The sequence below is a fragment of the Corvus hawaiiensis genome, chromosome 12 (genome assembly GCF_020740725.1).
Source record: "Corvus hawaiiensis isolate bCorHaw1 chromosome 12, bCorHaw1.pri.cur, whole genome shotgun sequence".
In the NCBI taxonomy this organism is placed as follows: Eukaryota; Metazoa; Chordata; class Aves; order Passeriformes; family Corvidae; genus Corvus; species Corvus hawaiiensis.
In genome coordinates, this window is record NC_063224.1 from 20,008,047 (window position 1) to 20,020,882 (window position 12,836).

General features: G+C 41.6%; 1 protein-coding gene across 3 annotated transcripts in view; it reads left to right on the forward strand.

Annotated features, from left to right (window-relative positions):
- Positions 1 to 12,836, forward strand: part of GARRE1 (granule associated Rac and RHOG effector 1) — a 62,574-nt gene that overhangs the window by 30,845 nt on the left and 18,893 nt on the right. For all 3 annotated transcript variants that reach the window (XM_048316972.1, XM_048316971.1, XM_048316974.1), the window contains exons 3-7: positions 5,505 to 5,711; positions 8,065 to 8,205; positions 8,488 to 8,583; positions 8,723 to 8,884; positions 9,829 to 9,987. In XM_048316972.1, coding sequence (XP_048172929.1) covers positions 5,505 to 5,711; positions 8,065 to 8,205; positions 8,488 to 8,583; positions 8,723 to 8,884; positions 9,829 to 9,987 — 765 coding nt within the window. The remainder of the gene's footprint in view (positions 1 to 5,504; positions 5,712 to 8,064; positions 8,206 to 8,487; positions 8,584 to 8,722; positions 8,885 to 9,828; positions 9,988 to 12,836) is intronic.

The window sequence follows — 12,836 nt, forward strand, 5'->3', positions numbered from 1 at the left end:
GCCTCAGGAGTGGAGCCCACTAGGCAGCAGTTCTGGAGAGCAGTCCTAGGGCTTGTGGGAGTCATGTGTTGGGTGATAGTGTTGTGCAGTTGCAAGTAATAAATCAATGCTGTTTCTGTTGTGCAAAGAGGCAGTTACCATGTATCTAACACAACCCTAACCTGCAAGAACCATCAACTGAGCCCTGAACTCTTCACTGGTTTTTATGGCCTTAAACACAACAGTGCACATGCACAGCACTGCTGGTGCACTTGGAGAAACAGGGAGCAACTGGAGAGGCAGCAGAGGAGAGTAGCAAGAGTAGTCAGATATCCAGGAAATAGGACATCAGAGGACAAATTGGAAAGATGGACTCTGCAGAAGGAGAGGCTGAGAAGGAAAATGAGAATTGCTCAAGTATGTGAGAAGCTGCCAGAACATGTCAGTGTCTGTTCTTCATGTCCATGTAAGGTGGAGCAAGGAACTTAAATTTCAGAAGGAAAGATTTACATTAGATGCTGTGGAAATCCTTTGTAGTGTTAGTGGAGCACTGATGTGGATTGCTACAAAGGGTAGGGAGCAGAGCTTACAGAAGGGATTAAACCTGCATCTGGCAGAACTGACCCAGGTGAAATTGCTCCTTGCTAGGGGCAGAATGATGACCTGGTGAGATCCTCTCCCATTGTGCTTTTCTGGGATTTGAAGACTGAGCTGTTGATGCTGAAATTTTAATTTAAAAGTATAGTTTCCTTTTTTCCCCCCTGGTGGATAGAGAAGTTAACATTTCATAAAAACTGCCAGCAGGATTAAAAAACTCACAATGTAAGCAGAAAAATATAAAGGGCTCGCCTGACTTCATCAGAGTTTGCTGAACAGGGAAGTGATGGGGGAAGAGTGTGAGGCAGCGTAATTGTTCCCCTGGAAAATACCAGGAGGGGAATACAGGTCTGTCTGAAGTTGTTTTTGGCAGTTTCTCCAGTAGGTGACTGAAAGAACTCTCAGCTCTGTCAGAGAGAATTGAGAGATGGTCAAACACCTGAGTGGCAGCTCAGCAGTCCCCTAAGAAGGGCTCTGCAGTCTCTCATTTGGTGGATGGAGGCTGGTGGTGTAGAAGCAGTGGGAGGTGAGTTGTAATTCTGGGTGCAGTGGGACAGAACCCCAAATTCATGAGAAGGACATGAGAATGAGACTTCATATGCATGAGCCCAGCTCAGGAAAGTGCAGTGTCCCTAAACCTTGCTTAACACAGGCTGTATGTTTTTGGGAGGAATGAGGAATCCAAGTGGAGCAGCTTTGGCTTTAGGAATCAAGCAGAGAGCTGTGGCTTTTCTGAGGTGCCACACGGCTTTATCCACTGTAGTGGGCTCTGCCCCCCAGGGAAGGCAATGTCAAGAAAACTTAAGCTTTGATTAACATACTTGACTTGAATTTGGACTGAAAACTGTTGTGCAGCCTGGGCTATAGCACCACGGGGTGAGGTTTTTAATTTACTTATTGTTACTTAGAACAAAGCTTGCTAGTTCAGAGCTGTCTGCCAGGCTGTGTAAGAAGGTGACTTCTCTTGATCAAACTGTGTTGACAGATGGAGTTTCCCAAGGTTTCTTAATTTCAGAAGTGCAAATGCTGATTTTTATTTTTTTTCTTTTTCTTTTCCCCATTCCAACACCTTTGAATTCTCGGGTGTTTTGTGCCTGTATGGGTGAAGAACAGCTTGGAAATCAGGGTAAATGAGGGTGTGTTTTCCATATCTGTTTGTCAGCTGGGGGAATGCAGTAACTCTGTACTTCTGTTAATAAAAGCATTAAGGGAAATCCATGGGGAAGAGTAAACTGGTAAAAGTAAGTGTATTTCCCCATCTCTTGTGAAGCTTTGCAGAAGCCTCAGTACTGCAAAATATAAAGAATGACCTGTAGTTACACAGGGCTTGTGTATTGTCTTAGAAGTGGTAGTAATGAGAGGGATGTACGCGTTGCCTTCCTGAACAAAAGGGAAGCACGAATGGGCACCAGATCTATTCTAGGGTGCTCTGTTTTGTATTAAATGGAGATAATTTTTGGCTTTTATGTGTATAAAATAGCCTAAGATTTTTAAACAAGACGCTTGTGGGACAAAAATGTCTGAATAATTATTAAATGTAGGTTTTCTGTAGCAAACATTGTAAAGCTCAGTTTAACTGTTTTTTAAAAGATTCTTTCCTGGGATTTACAGGGATTGGCTCCAGACTCTTCAGAGTTGAGGAACTGTTAGTAGCAAAAAAATATGTTGTCTTACATTTTAATTGCTGCTTTTTATTTTTAAAATGCTTCACACTTGATTGTTTTTTTGCTAAATGATAGTGACCACTTCAGTAGCTGTCAAGATCGGATTGTCACGAGTGGCTTTTAGGGTCACTGTTAGAAGAAATGAGTCTGTTGGGTTGTCCAAGTCTCCTAATAGTGTAAAGGTGCAGCTTCTGCTGGAATCTAGTTCAGCCTGCAGGTGATTCCTTCCCATGGGCAGGATTGAGTCTTCCTTTGGAGGTTTCTGTTCATGAGATCACTCACTGGAACTGCAGGGCATTGCTATGTAGTGAAAATGAATAATATTCTGCCCACGTAATGTACGGGAAGGTTGTTAGTTCATGATGGGACACACCAGTTCAGTGGCAGCCAGGCCATGCCAATACTGACTCTGTTATGAGAAACCACTGAATAATTCTGTTGTGGTGTTTGGATTTTTGAGCATTCTGCTTGTTTAAGGAACCAGCCAAAAAAAAAAAAAAAAGGAAAAAAAGAAGAAAGTTCTGCTGCATAAAATGGTACTTGGAGAACTGCAAGTCAGTGTTTGTACCAAGTATGGAAGACTGGCTCTTGTTATTTGCTAACTTTATTACTGGTAGTGTTCTGTTTTAAGGAATCTGTTGTACAAGATTTGCTTGCCAAGCAGTTTGTATGGCATCGCTGTTTAGCAATGAAAGCTGGCAATTTGTGTACACTTTGTCCAGTGGAATATTCCAAAGTTGATTGCATGCCCCCATTAGGAGGATAAAGTGGGACAGAGTAACCTAACACTTCATCTCACCTGGTGCTCCCCTTGCTAGGGAACCAAAAGTCCCATTGCTTCCAACTGTGCCTCAGCAGGAAAAGAAAGATTCCTTCAGGCAAGGCTCTGCTGAGACAAACAGCTCTCCTGCCTGGTACAGGTCAGGGAAGGCAAGGTGCTGGGGCTGTATTTTGTGGGATGAAATGTTGGAAGCTGAGGACCTCATTGTTTATGCAATATAAATGAATCTAAGGAATTATTTAAGAAAACATCACCACTCCCAAGGAGATCTCACTGGTTGACACCTGAGATGATTCCGGTTCAGCTTTGATTCCTGCATAGTTTGTAGGGTTTGTGCTTATTCTGGTCTAAAGGAGGAGAGTCACACACTTCTGCATGGGAAAGTAGGGAAAATAAATTTGAAAAAGAGGTGGTAGTGTCTCTAACTGTGGAAAACTGCATCTGTGTGCTGACACTGTTGCAGGGATGTGCAGCAGAGATTCCCTGTGTTGCTCTGCACAGGGGTCAGTGCCCAGCCCAGTCTGGGGGAGGTCACCACCAGCTGCACCTTCCCCATGGATGAGGCAAAGTTTGGGTTCTTTGGCAGAAAATCTGACCAAGTGAGCTTTAAAGTGAGCTCTTTAAAGTGAGTTAAAGTCCATTAGTCCAAAAGAAATGTTTAACAGAAAGTCCTCCACTACTTTGATAGGGAAGCAGTTGAAACCATCCTTACCCATTTTGGAGGAAGGCTGAAATGGATTTTTTTAAAATAAAATAAAAAGTTCAGTAAAGCAGATGTTATTATTTTTCTTCACTGTTTAACATTGTAAATTATAGTAGGAATGTTGTGTGCTGCCGCTTAAAACCTAAATCATTTGTTTATTTTGAGCGTTATTCCCAGGCTGGGGAAACTTCAACCTTTGTACCTTAAATATTCTTTGAAATTTAATCAGCTTGAAATTCCTAATGAGTACTAGTTTCATCTTCCCCTGAGAACTGCATTCTTCCTACACAGAAATAATTCAGATCACCAGTTGCTTCTTCCTGCAGTTTTCTCATAAATCTTTCTAATCTTGTACCCAGGAAAGTTGGAGTTGTCTTTATTTTATCATTTGCTGACTGTTTTTTTTTAATAAGGCAAGCTCCACTTTCAGAGGTCAGTCAAAGTACCAAAAATGTTTAATTTTATGCCTTGTACAAAGAAGGGAAGTGATTGAACCAGAATGGAATGTCAAAAGGAGTCTGGATGCAGTGGAAAAGAGCATTGCCACCAGTGGTTCTTCTGAAGTAGATAGTAAATGCATATAACTGTTCGTGTGACCGGAGAGTCCTGCCAGGAAGATACATTGTGTCTGAATAGTTTTATTCCAGAAGAATGTAGCTGAAAATAAGCCAGATGATTTAGTGGCTCCAAGGCATGATGGCTTTGTACATTATCTGTGTATTTTATGAATTATTCCTAAAATGGAATTCTAGTTGAATCTTTTTTTAATAAATCCAAGTCAAATACACATTTAAAAGCGCTTTGTCTGATAAACTCCATAAAAGAAACACTTTGAATAGCTTTTAAATACTTTCTACAGGGACTTGGAAAATCCTTCTTGCTCTGCAGCTCTCTAGTTACACTTGGTTGTCAGCTTTTTCCTGCCCAGGGCGCGTGGCCCCGGAGGCAGACGGAGCGTTCCCGCTGGAGCCCTTGGCTCTCCAGGATGTCCCTGGATGGTGGCACTGCTGTTTTTTGCACCAAAATCCTCTGACACAGAAGCTTTGCTGTGCTCATGGTACCTGAGGCATCTGAGTGTGTTTGGGCACAGTTAGAGGGACGTGGATGCTGAGGTGGGATCTCCTCCTGGCTCCGTGCTGGAGCTGCCCTGGGCCTCCCTGCCCTGCCGTGGCCTTTCCGAGGGAGCGGGGCCCGTTTCAGCGCAGTGTTCCGAGGGCACATCGGTGCCAGGGCTCAGCTTTGGGCAGCGAGCGTGGGGCTGTGGGGAAAAGGCTGCTGATGCCCATTGCCTGCCCATTACCACTCTGCCTGGAGGGGGAACTGCTGGGCAGACTCCTCACATTTTATGTTAGTATTTTTAAACGATTCGCATTTTGTTGTTGCTGTTTCGGGTTTTTATCAGAAATTCAACCAGGTCTTCGTGCAGGTAGGTTTTGCTGTTGACTTGGTCCTTGTGATAATATGCTACTCCCATTTTTGTGCTTGATTTTGCCAAGTAACTGAGCAAGTTTTTCATTTGTCAAGTAGTCAGAACTTGAGTACAGAACTAAAAATGACTCAAGATTAGTCTGGTGTCCCCTTCATTCATAGAAACTAATGCTCACTTACTCTTATTTTAAGTAAATGATTAAATATCGTATGTTACTTGTGATCTGAAGCATTAATTTAAAAAATCAGAGTTTAATGTAGTTCCTTACCCCAAACACCAAACAAAAAGAAAGAAGGGAAACTTCCATGAGCTCTCCTATGTGTGTGAAACTGGTTTGTTTGTCTCCCACAGGTACTTGGGCGATGTTTCTTGACAGTGATGCAGGTCCACTTCCAATTCCTGTCACAAGCTCTGCAGAAAGTCCAGCCAGTGGCACACTCCTGCTTTGCTGAAGCTGTAGCTCAGGAGAGGAAGAACGTTAGTGGGACTGGAGCCTCAAATATAAGCCCCACAAATGAGCTGGAAGATGCAATAAGATCATGGAGAGGAGCAGCAGAGGTATGGAGCTCTTACTGTAGTCACAGCAGACTTAGTGAAACCCAAAGTCAGCCTGGGCATCCTAACAAAGGAAAAAAATAGCTGATTTTAAAGACATGCTGCATTTGAAGGGGGGAACATGGCACAGTTGGTTTCAGACACTGAAATTCATTTTAGTTATGTGATGATTGCACTATCTTTCCCACTTGTAGTTTCCTACATAGATAGGGTTGTGCATTAGGAGCACACAAATAGTGCAATCAGATTTTTGTTATTAGTAATGAACTACCAGTGTTCAAATAGGGCAGACAGAGGGAATTAAAAATAAAAAGCTCAACGAGTTTTTGTGAAAACAGAGCAAAATCTTGATGAAAAATAATCTAGATAATATCTATTTCTCTCACAGTTTGAGCACGAATTCTATTTCATACTTTAAAATCTTTGTGGTGGTTTTTAACACTTTTGTCTTCATGCTGTTAAGCTTGATGTTGCTTCATCCACCCATTGCTGGAATGTGACCCATCTTACTTAAATGTGCCACTCTCTGGACTTGCACTTTCACAAACATGTGTCATCTGTGAAATCCTTACTTTGCCAGCCAAAGCCAGTCCTTTATAAAGACATTCAGTTTTATGAGGTTTTCTGCTTTCCCTGGCACTACTGAAGTCTGGAGACTGATAGGTCAGAATGGATTCAGACAGAGTGTGTATTTTCCTTGAATTCAGATGACTTGCAGCATGTGCTATTGCAGTCTCATGTGGCCCACATGGCTTGTTAGTCATCCTGGCTGGAAATCTTGTCTCCATTTATCACTAACATCTGCAAGGTGTAGGAAAGCAAACGAGTTATATGAATGAAGAGGAATTATATGTGATTTTTACTGCAGCCTAAATTTATTTCACTGGATGAAATAGGGATTTGGGAGTGCTTTAGGTGTATTACAGATAATCATAACAGTCTAATCTTGGTATTGCTGTACTCCTTTGGCATAAAAGTAGTTAATTTTACATGTAATATGCCTAGTTTCTTAAAACTATTACAATTTCTAGAAATGCCCTGCAATTGCTATCAAATTTGCTCAAAACGTGGTTAAAATTAAACTTGGCTTCACAGAATCCAGGAGCTTAACTTTCTTTTTTTACCTTTTGAACAACCCACTTCAGCTATTTCTGTTTTTCAGAAATACAAAACCTGTATTTCAAAATAGTTTAATACAAGTATTAAACTAATCAAATCCTGTATTAAACATACATGGAGAGGAGAAAGATAAAATACAGATTCTCCATAGTTCCAGAATAACAATAGAATAAACTTCTCAATTTTTATGATGGACTGAAGTAACTGATTGGGAGTATTTGTGTGGGTTATTAGGATAGCATAAGAAAAACATGTGGTTTCTAACTAAAGAAAATCTCTCTCTCACAATTATAGATAGACTAATATACAAATCATTTTGATAGAAGGGAGATTTGAAATACTGAACTCTTTACCAATTTTCACTTTGGAGTGGAAGGCAATCCATTGTTTTCCTATAAAATCAGCCTCTCTGGCAGGAGAACACTGCTGCTTCAGAGTAAAGTTTAACGTGATGCTTTGTCAGTAGCTCAGAACTGGTTTTGCTCTTTAAGATTTACTTTGGGAAATGCAGTAATTCTGTCCATGAGGTGAGCCCATGTCTGTCCATTGGCTGTAGTACCAGAACTCCCCAATTTGGACATCCTGCTTTAGAGCAAGACTCCTTCCTAGACTGGAAAATAACCCACATCTATTTGCTTTACCCTGCTCAGCGATGTAGGATTTTACAGCTAAAAGTAGATATTTGGCTTATTTCTTGTTTTTCAAAATCATATTACACAAAGCTATTTTCTTGCTGTGCTAAGTTGATCTTAGCATTGTGTGGCTCTTCTCAAATTGCACCACAGAAATCACCCATAATTTTATGAAATGTGTCATCCTATGAACACAGGAGTGCTTGTACACATGATTTAGCATATTTTCTGTTTCTGGGGCAAGTTTTTGTTGTAGTTACGAGTCCCTCCTCAGGTAACCACAGCCATGGTGTGGCCTGTGTAACAGGATCCCTGGTCCTGAGAGGGAGCTGAAATAGTAACAGCAAACAATGCTGAATCCAAGTGCTGGCCAACACCCCTGTGCTGTACAGGTTGCGTCAGAGTTCTGCTTCCAAAGTAGCAGTAGAAGTTGAGTAAGTTATAATAAAGTCTCCTCCAGGTCCTTTCCCCCAGGTGCTGCTTCTCATCTCCTGTAGAAGGTTTTAAAGTCTGTGGGCTTTTTTGTTCTTCTTTGAAATTTAATTAAGTTTGACCTGGTTTAATGTTGACCCTCCTCACCCTGGATTATTTTTTTCATATTACAGGCCACATCTCGACTGCGAGAAAGAGGATGTGATGGATGTTTGGCAGGAATTGAAGTTCAGCAACTTTTCTGCTCACAGAGTGTGGCCATCCCTGAACATCAGCTCAAAGAGCTAAACATGAAAATTGACAGTGCTTTGCAGGTGGTTTTTCAAGTCTGCTGCTTTCATGTGCATGTAGTACAGTCAGTGGGTCAAGGAGTGAAATAGGGAAGGAGTGTGTTCCTGCAGGATTGTGTACCACAGACAGCTCAGAGGTATTTGGGAATTACAGCTTTGGAATCTTATGTGATAGATGTGTGTATGCCATAGAACTGAGTGGGGTAAATCCTGGTGCCAATCCCTGTCTGCACCCAGACACACTGACTGCGTGCTTGCTTCCTTGCTGATATGCCTGTGCTATCTCAACTTTTTGTTTAATGTCAGGCTTACAAAGTGGCTCTGGAGAGCTTGGGCCATTGTGAATATGCAATGAAGGCTGGCTTCCACTTGAATCCAAAAGCTATTGAAGCAAGTCTTCAGGTAGGATCTACTAAACCTGCTCTCCTTCATCCCTCCTCGCCTTGAAAACGGCTACTTAAGATACACAAGAATTTGGACCCATATTAGGATTTTGTAATGTCTTAGTTTCTTCTATTTGATCTGTTCTTCTGTACTTCAGGGCTGTTGCAGTGAAGCTGAAGCCCAGCAAACAGGAAGGAGACAGACTCCACCTCAGCCCATTCAGTGTGAGCTGCCCACTGTCCCTGTCCAGATCGGATCCCATTTTCTGAAAGGAATCTCCTTTAATGAGTCTGCAGCAGAAAACCTGAAGCTGAAAACGGTAATAACTCCTAATTAACCACAGGAGTAAAGGTGGGGGGAGAAAGAGTGGAATTCCTTAAAATGTAGAGAACAACAGAAACAGAAGTTTAGTGCCCAACTTGTGTTTGAAAGTTGTTTTTTTCAGCCTGGCTTCCTCTGGAAACACAGTGTTGATAACATTGGAGGGCTACGCCTGTTTCTGATAACATTTTGACCACCTGAGCAATTTTGTTCCAATCTGAGAGAAGCACAGGCATAGAGATCTAGGAGGCAATGAGGCATCAGTGAACTTTCTGAAAATAGATGTGTTAGGTATCAAGAGGTACAGAGGGAAGTGAGCCCTTATAGATTCCCCAGCCAGGTGATGCATGTCAGAGCCTTCATCTTCTTAGGTGCCCAAATAAGTCAGCCCAGCCTGGTGCTAAGGGAGGTACTTGAAAAAAACACTTTGTAACAGAGCTCCTTTTGATGTCATCTTACAAACTTGAATCAATTTTTTGAAAATAATTTTAAATTATGGAGAAGTTAATTGTATTTTCAGTATAAACAAAGGGAAAATATGTCCATTCAGAAGTAATTTGGGCAATTTTAATCAGTGCTTTCACTTTTTAGATAAACCCCGTCTTGCTCCTGAAAGAGTTGAAATAATAAGTTGCTCAAAATGCTGCTTTTCTGTTGTCTTTGCAGTGCTTTTTGTAGTTTTGATTAAACTGGTTTGCAAGAATATAAGCAGAAATACTGTTTATAATTTTGGAGCAGTATTGTGTTCCGAACAGCAGAGACGATCTTCCGTATTTCTGTTCTGCAGTGGAGCTCTTCTAGTTCTATAAGACTGTTCAGAGGTTGCAGACATTATAGCTGTTTGAAAAGCATGTAGAACAATGACAAATCCATCTGGAAGCATTGGTGGTACCATTTGTGAATCATGTGTTGGGTAGGACAGAGTGTTTATTATTTTTCCAGCACACAATGCTGCAGTTGATCAAGGAAGCCGGATGCCATAATGGACTCACACCCCGGGACGACTCTCCTGTGACTGAAGTATTGAACCAGGTCTGCCCTTCCACGTGGAGAGGAGCCTGCAAAACTGCTGTGCAGCTGTTATTTGGCCAGGCTGGGCTGGTAGGTGACTACCAATAGTCTTAGGAAAACAAAAGTTATGCAAACACCCTGAAGAGAAACTGGATATTTTGGAGTTTAGAAATTAATTTGCAGTGTCTTATCTGTGTTGCTCTATTTGTAGTGCTGCAGTTAACTTGATTTCTGAGCAAAATGTATCCTTGTAGAATGGGAGTCTGTAGGTGGTGTCCATAGTTGACAGGAACAGAAGAATGCACTGGCTGCTTCCTGGTCTCCGTTACGAGAGAGAACACAAGAAATGACACTTCTGCTTCACAGAGAAATAGATTTATTTTCAAATCTATAGATGACCATGTTAAAAAGCTAAACAGACCCAAACACACATCTGCCCCCCCTCTCAAATTAGCTTCAACACCTGCCATTTTTTCATTTCCTCTCTGCTTCAAATGGAAGCTGGGTTTCCTGCCCAGCATAAACTAGCAAGTCTCTGCACCAGGTAATGCTACCTGACATCTCCAACAGAAGACAGAGCAATTAAATGCCTTGCTGTAGACATATGTGTTCTTGAGGGGAAGAAAACCAGTGGAATTTACAATATCTAAGCAGCTGATAAAAATAGATGCTTGGAACATACTCTGATAAGAAAATGCGTTTGTGCTCCCATGACTAATTACTGCCATCTCTGCACTCAGTGAAGTGTTCATGCATGACATGTAGGTTTTTTGGACTACTGTGGGTAGGGGACAAGGCTGCACCTTCAACATAGGAAGGAAATGCTCACGTAAAGGTACACTGTAGCCTATGATAGTTCTGTCAAGTATTCTTTGAATTGTCTTTAACCTACAGTGAGTTAAATGCTTCTTGCTGGTACAGTGGTGATTCCTTGTTCAAGGTGATGCAAGGCCATGAGGGCTTCGTAATTAATTTCTGATTAAAGGACCCAAATAGCTGCATACTTTGTAAATACGGTTTTCAGACAAATCACACAGCTGGTTAAGTGACCTAGACCTTCCATCCTAGCAAGTTAAACCATGTGCTTTTGGTACTGTTAATAGGTTCTCCAGTAATGGTGAATGATAAATTGGAAATGATGAATTTGCCAGATATTTCTACTTCAACATCCCTTTGATACTAGGTATCAGATCTTAGATATTCCCTTCATATTAAATACCTGTTAGAGAAGTAGGTTCCAATTGTACTGGAATTCAACTGACTATTCATGTAAGGGCAGCCTAAAATGCAAGGTGCATCACTGTCATAACAGCAGTGCACCTGCTGTCAGTCCTTACCTCACTGAGATACAGGGATTTAAGGGTAGGAGATGGTAGTGCTTTGTCTACAGTGTTTGACAGGGAGGCATAAGGAAGTGGTGTCTTTGCAGGGACAGAGAAACTGGAACAGTAGGATTTATCAAATTTCTCCTTAGGTGTTTTGAAGGAAAACATGTATTAAATATTAATAAATACAAGGAGGACTGGAAAAAAGGATATGGTTAAATGGGATTGTGTCTTCAGCTGCCACAGTTCGTGGTAGGGTGCTGGGAGTCAGCAGCGAGGTACAGGAAATGAGGCCAAGAAGGAAAGAGTTTCTCAGCAGCCCTATGGGAGTGTGCTGTAATTCAGGAGCAGTTCTTGGCTCCTGAGTGTCTGGATGAGGAGTGCCTGGGAGGATGCTGCACCTTCCACCATTTCCTTTCCAGGGGGTTTCAGTGTTGTGCACACCCAAGTCCTGCCCCGAGGAGGTTTGAGGAGTGGCACAAGGCACATTTGGACTCAGGAATCTGGAAATCTGGTGTCCCCCAGTCTAGACATAACGAGTTAGACCTGCTGGTAATTGAAGCACTGGCATTCTTCAGGTTTGTCATCACTTTTGGAGAGTGTCAGCATAAAACTTAACATTCTCCCAAATGACAGTGCTGAGCTATGGAGTTTTACTTGTGTTGAATCCTCATGTCTCCAAAGATTTTTGCATGGACCTGAGGTTCCGAAAGTAGCAGGCTTCACTCTTCAAAGACATGTAATGAGCTGTGCACATGACAGAAGACCTGCAAGCCTTCTCTCCTTCATTCTCACTTTGATTTGTTACAGTTTAGAGGGGTGTGAGCGTTGAGGTTTTTCTTTATACACTATGTGCCATCTTTTTTTACAGCATCCAATTATGTTTGTATGTAGCTTCATGCAGTGACAAGAAATTGTAATGTGCATTTTTAAAGAATTCTTTGGGTGGAAGGGAGAGAGGAAGCACCTGTAAAACAAGAACAATGGATCTCTGAGGTGCAGGAAGCTGTTCTCTAAGCACCACCAGGCAGGGAGGGAGGATGTGTTTATTTTAAGTTTATTTTGTGAAGAAGGCAGATAAGTGAATCATGGCACAGTATTATGTAGGCTTTGGTGTACTGCTTTTAGGTACTGGGTTGTCTGCATTCATTCAGAATTGTGTGTGGATCTGTCACTTAAATGCCTAAGTCAAAAAACAAGCATGACTTGACAGTCTCACTGTCTTGTCTTGTGCCTTTTGAGAAGCAGATCATTAAGTGTGGAAAGCACAGTGAGATGTGCCTTAGTGTGCTTGGTTATTTTGGGCTGTAGTTTATTAACATAAGAAATAATTCGAAGTGCGGATTTTCAGTTTTTACCTTAGCATGTATATAGTAATTGTATTTTCAGATTTGGGTCAGCTGAAGAAATCTGCATGTCTGAATAAAAATAATGTACATTCAAATAGCTGAATTCAGAGGATGAGCAGAAATAAAAGTTCCAGTTGGCTTCATGCAAAGAGGTTAACAGATAAAACTTTATTTTTGTGCTAGTAGATCTTTCCATAGCAAAAACCAACATGCATTGCAGGAGCACTAAATCTCCTAGTAAAGTGTAAATCCCAGATGTCCTGAC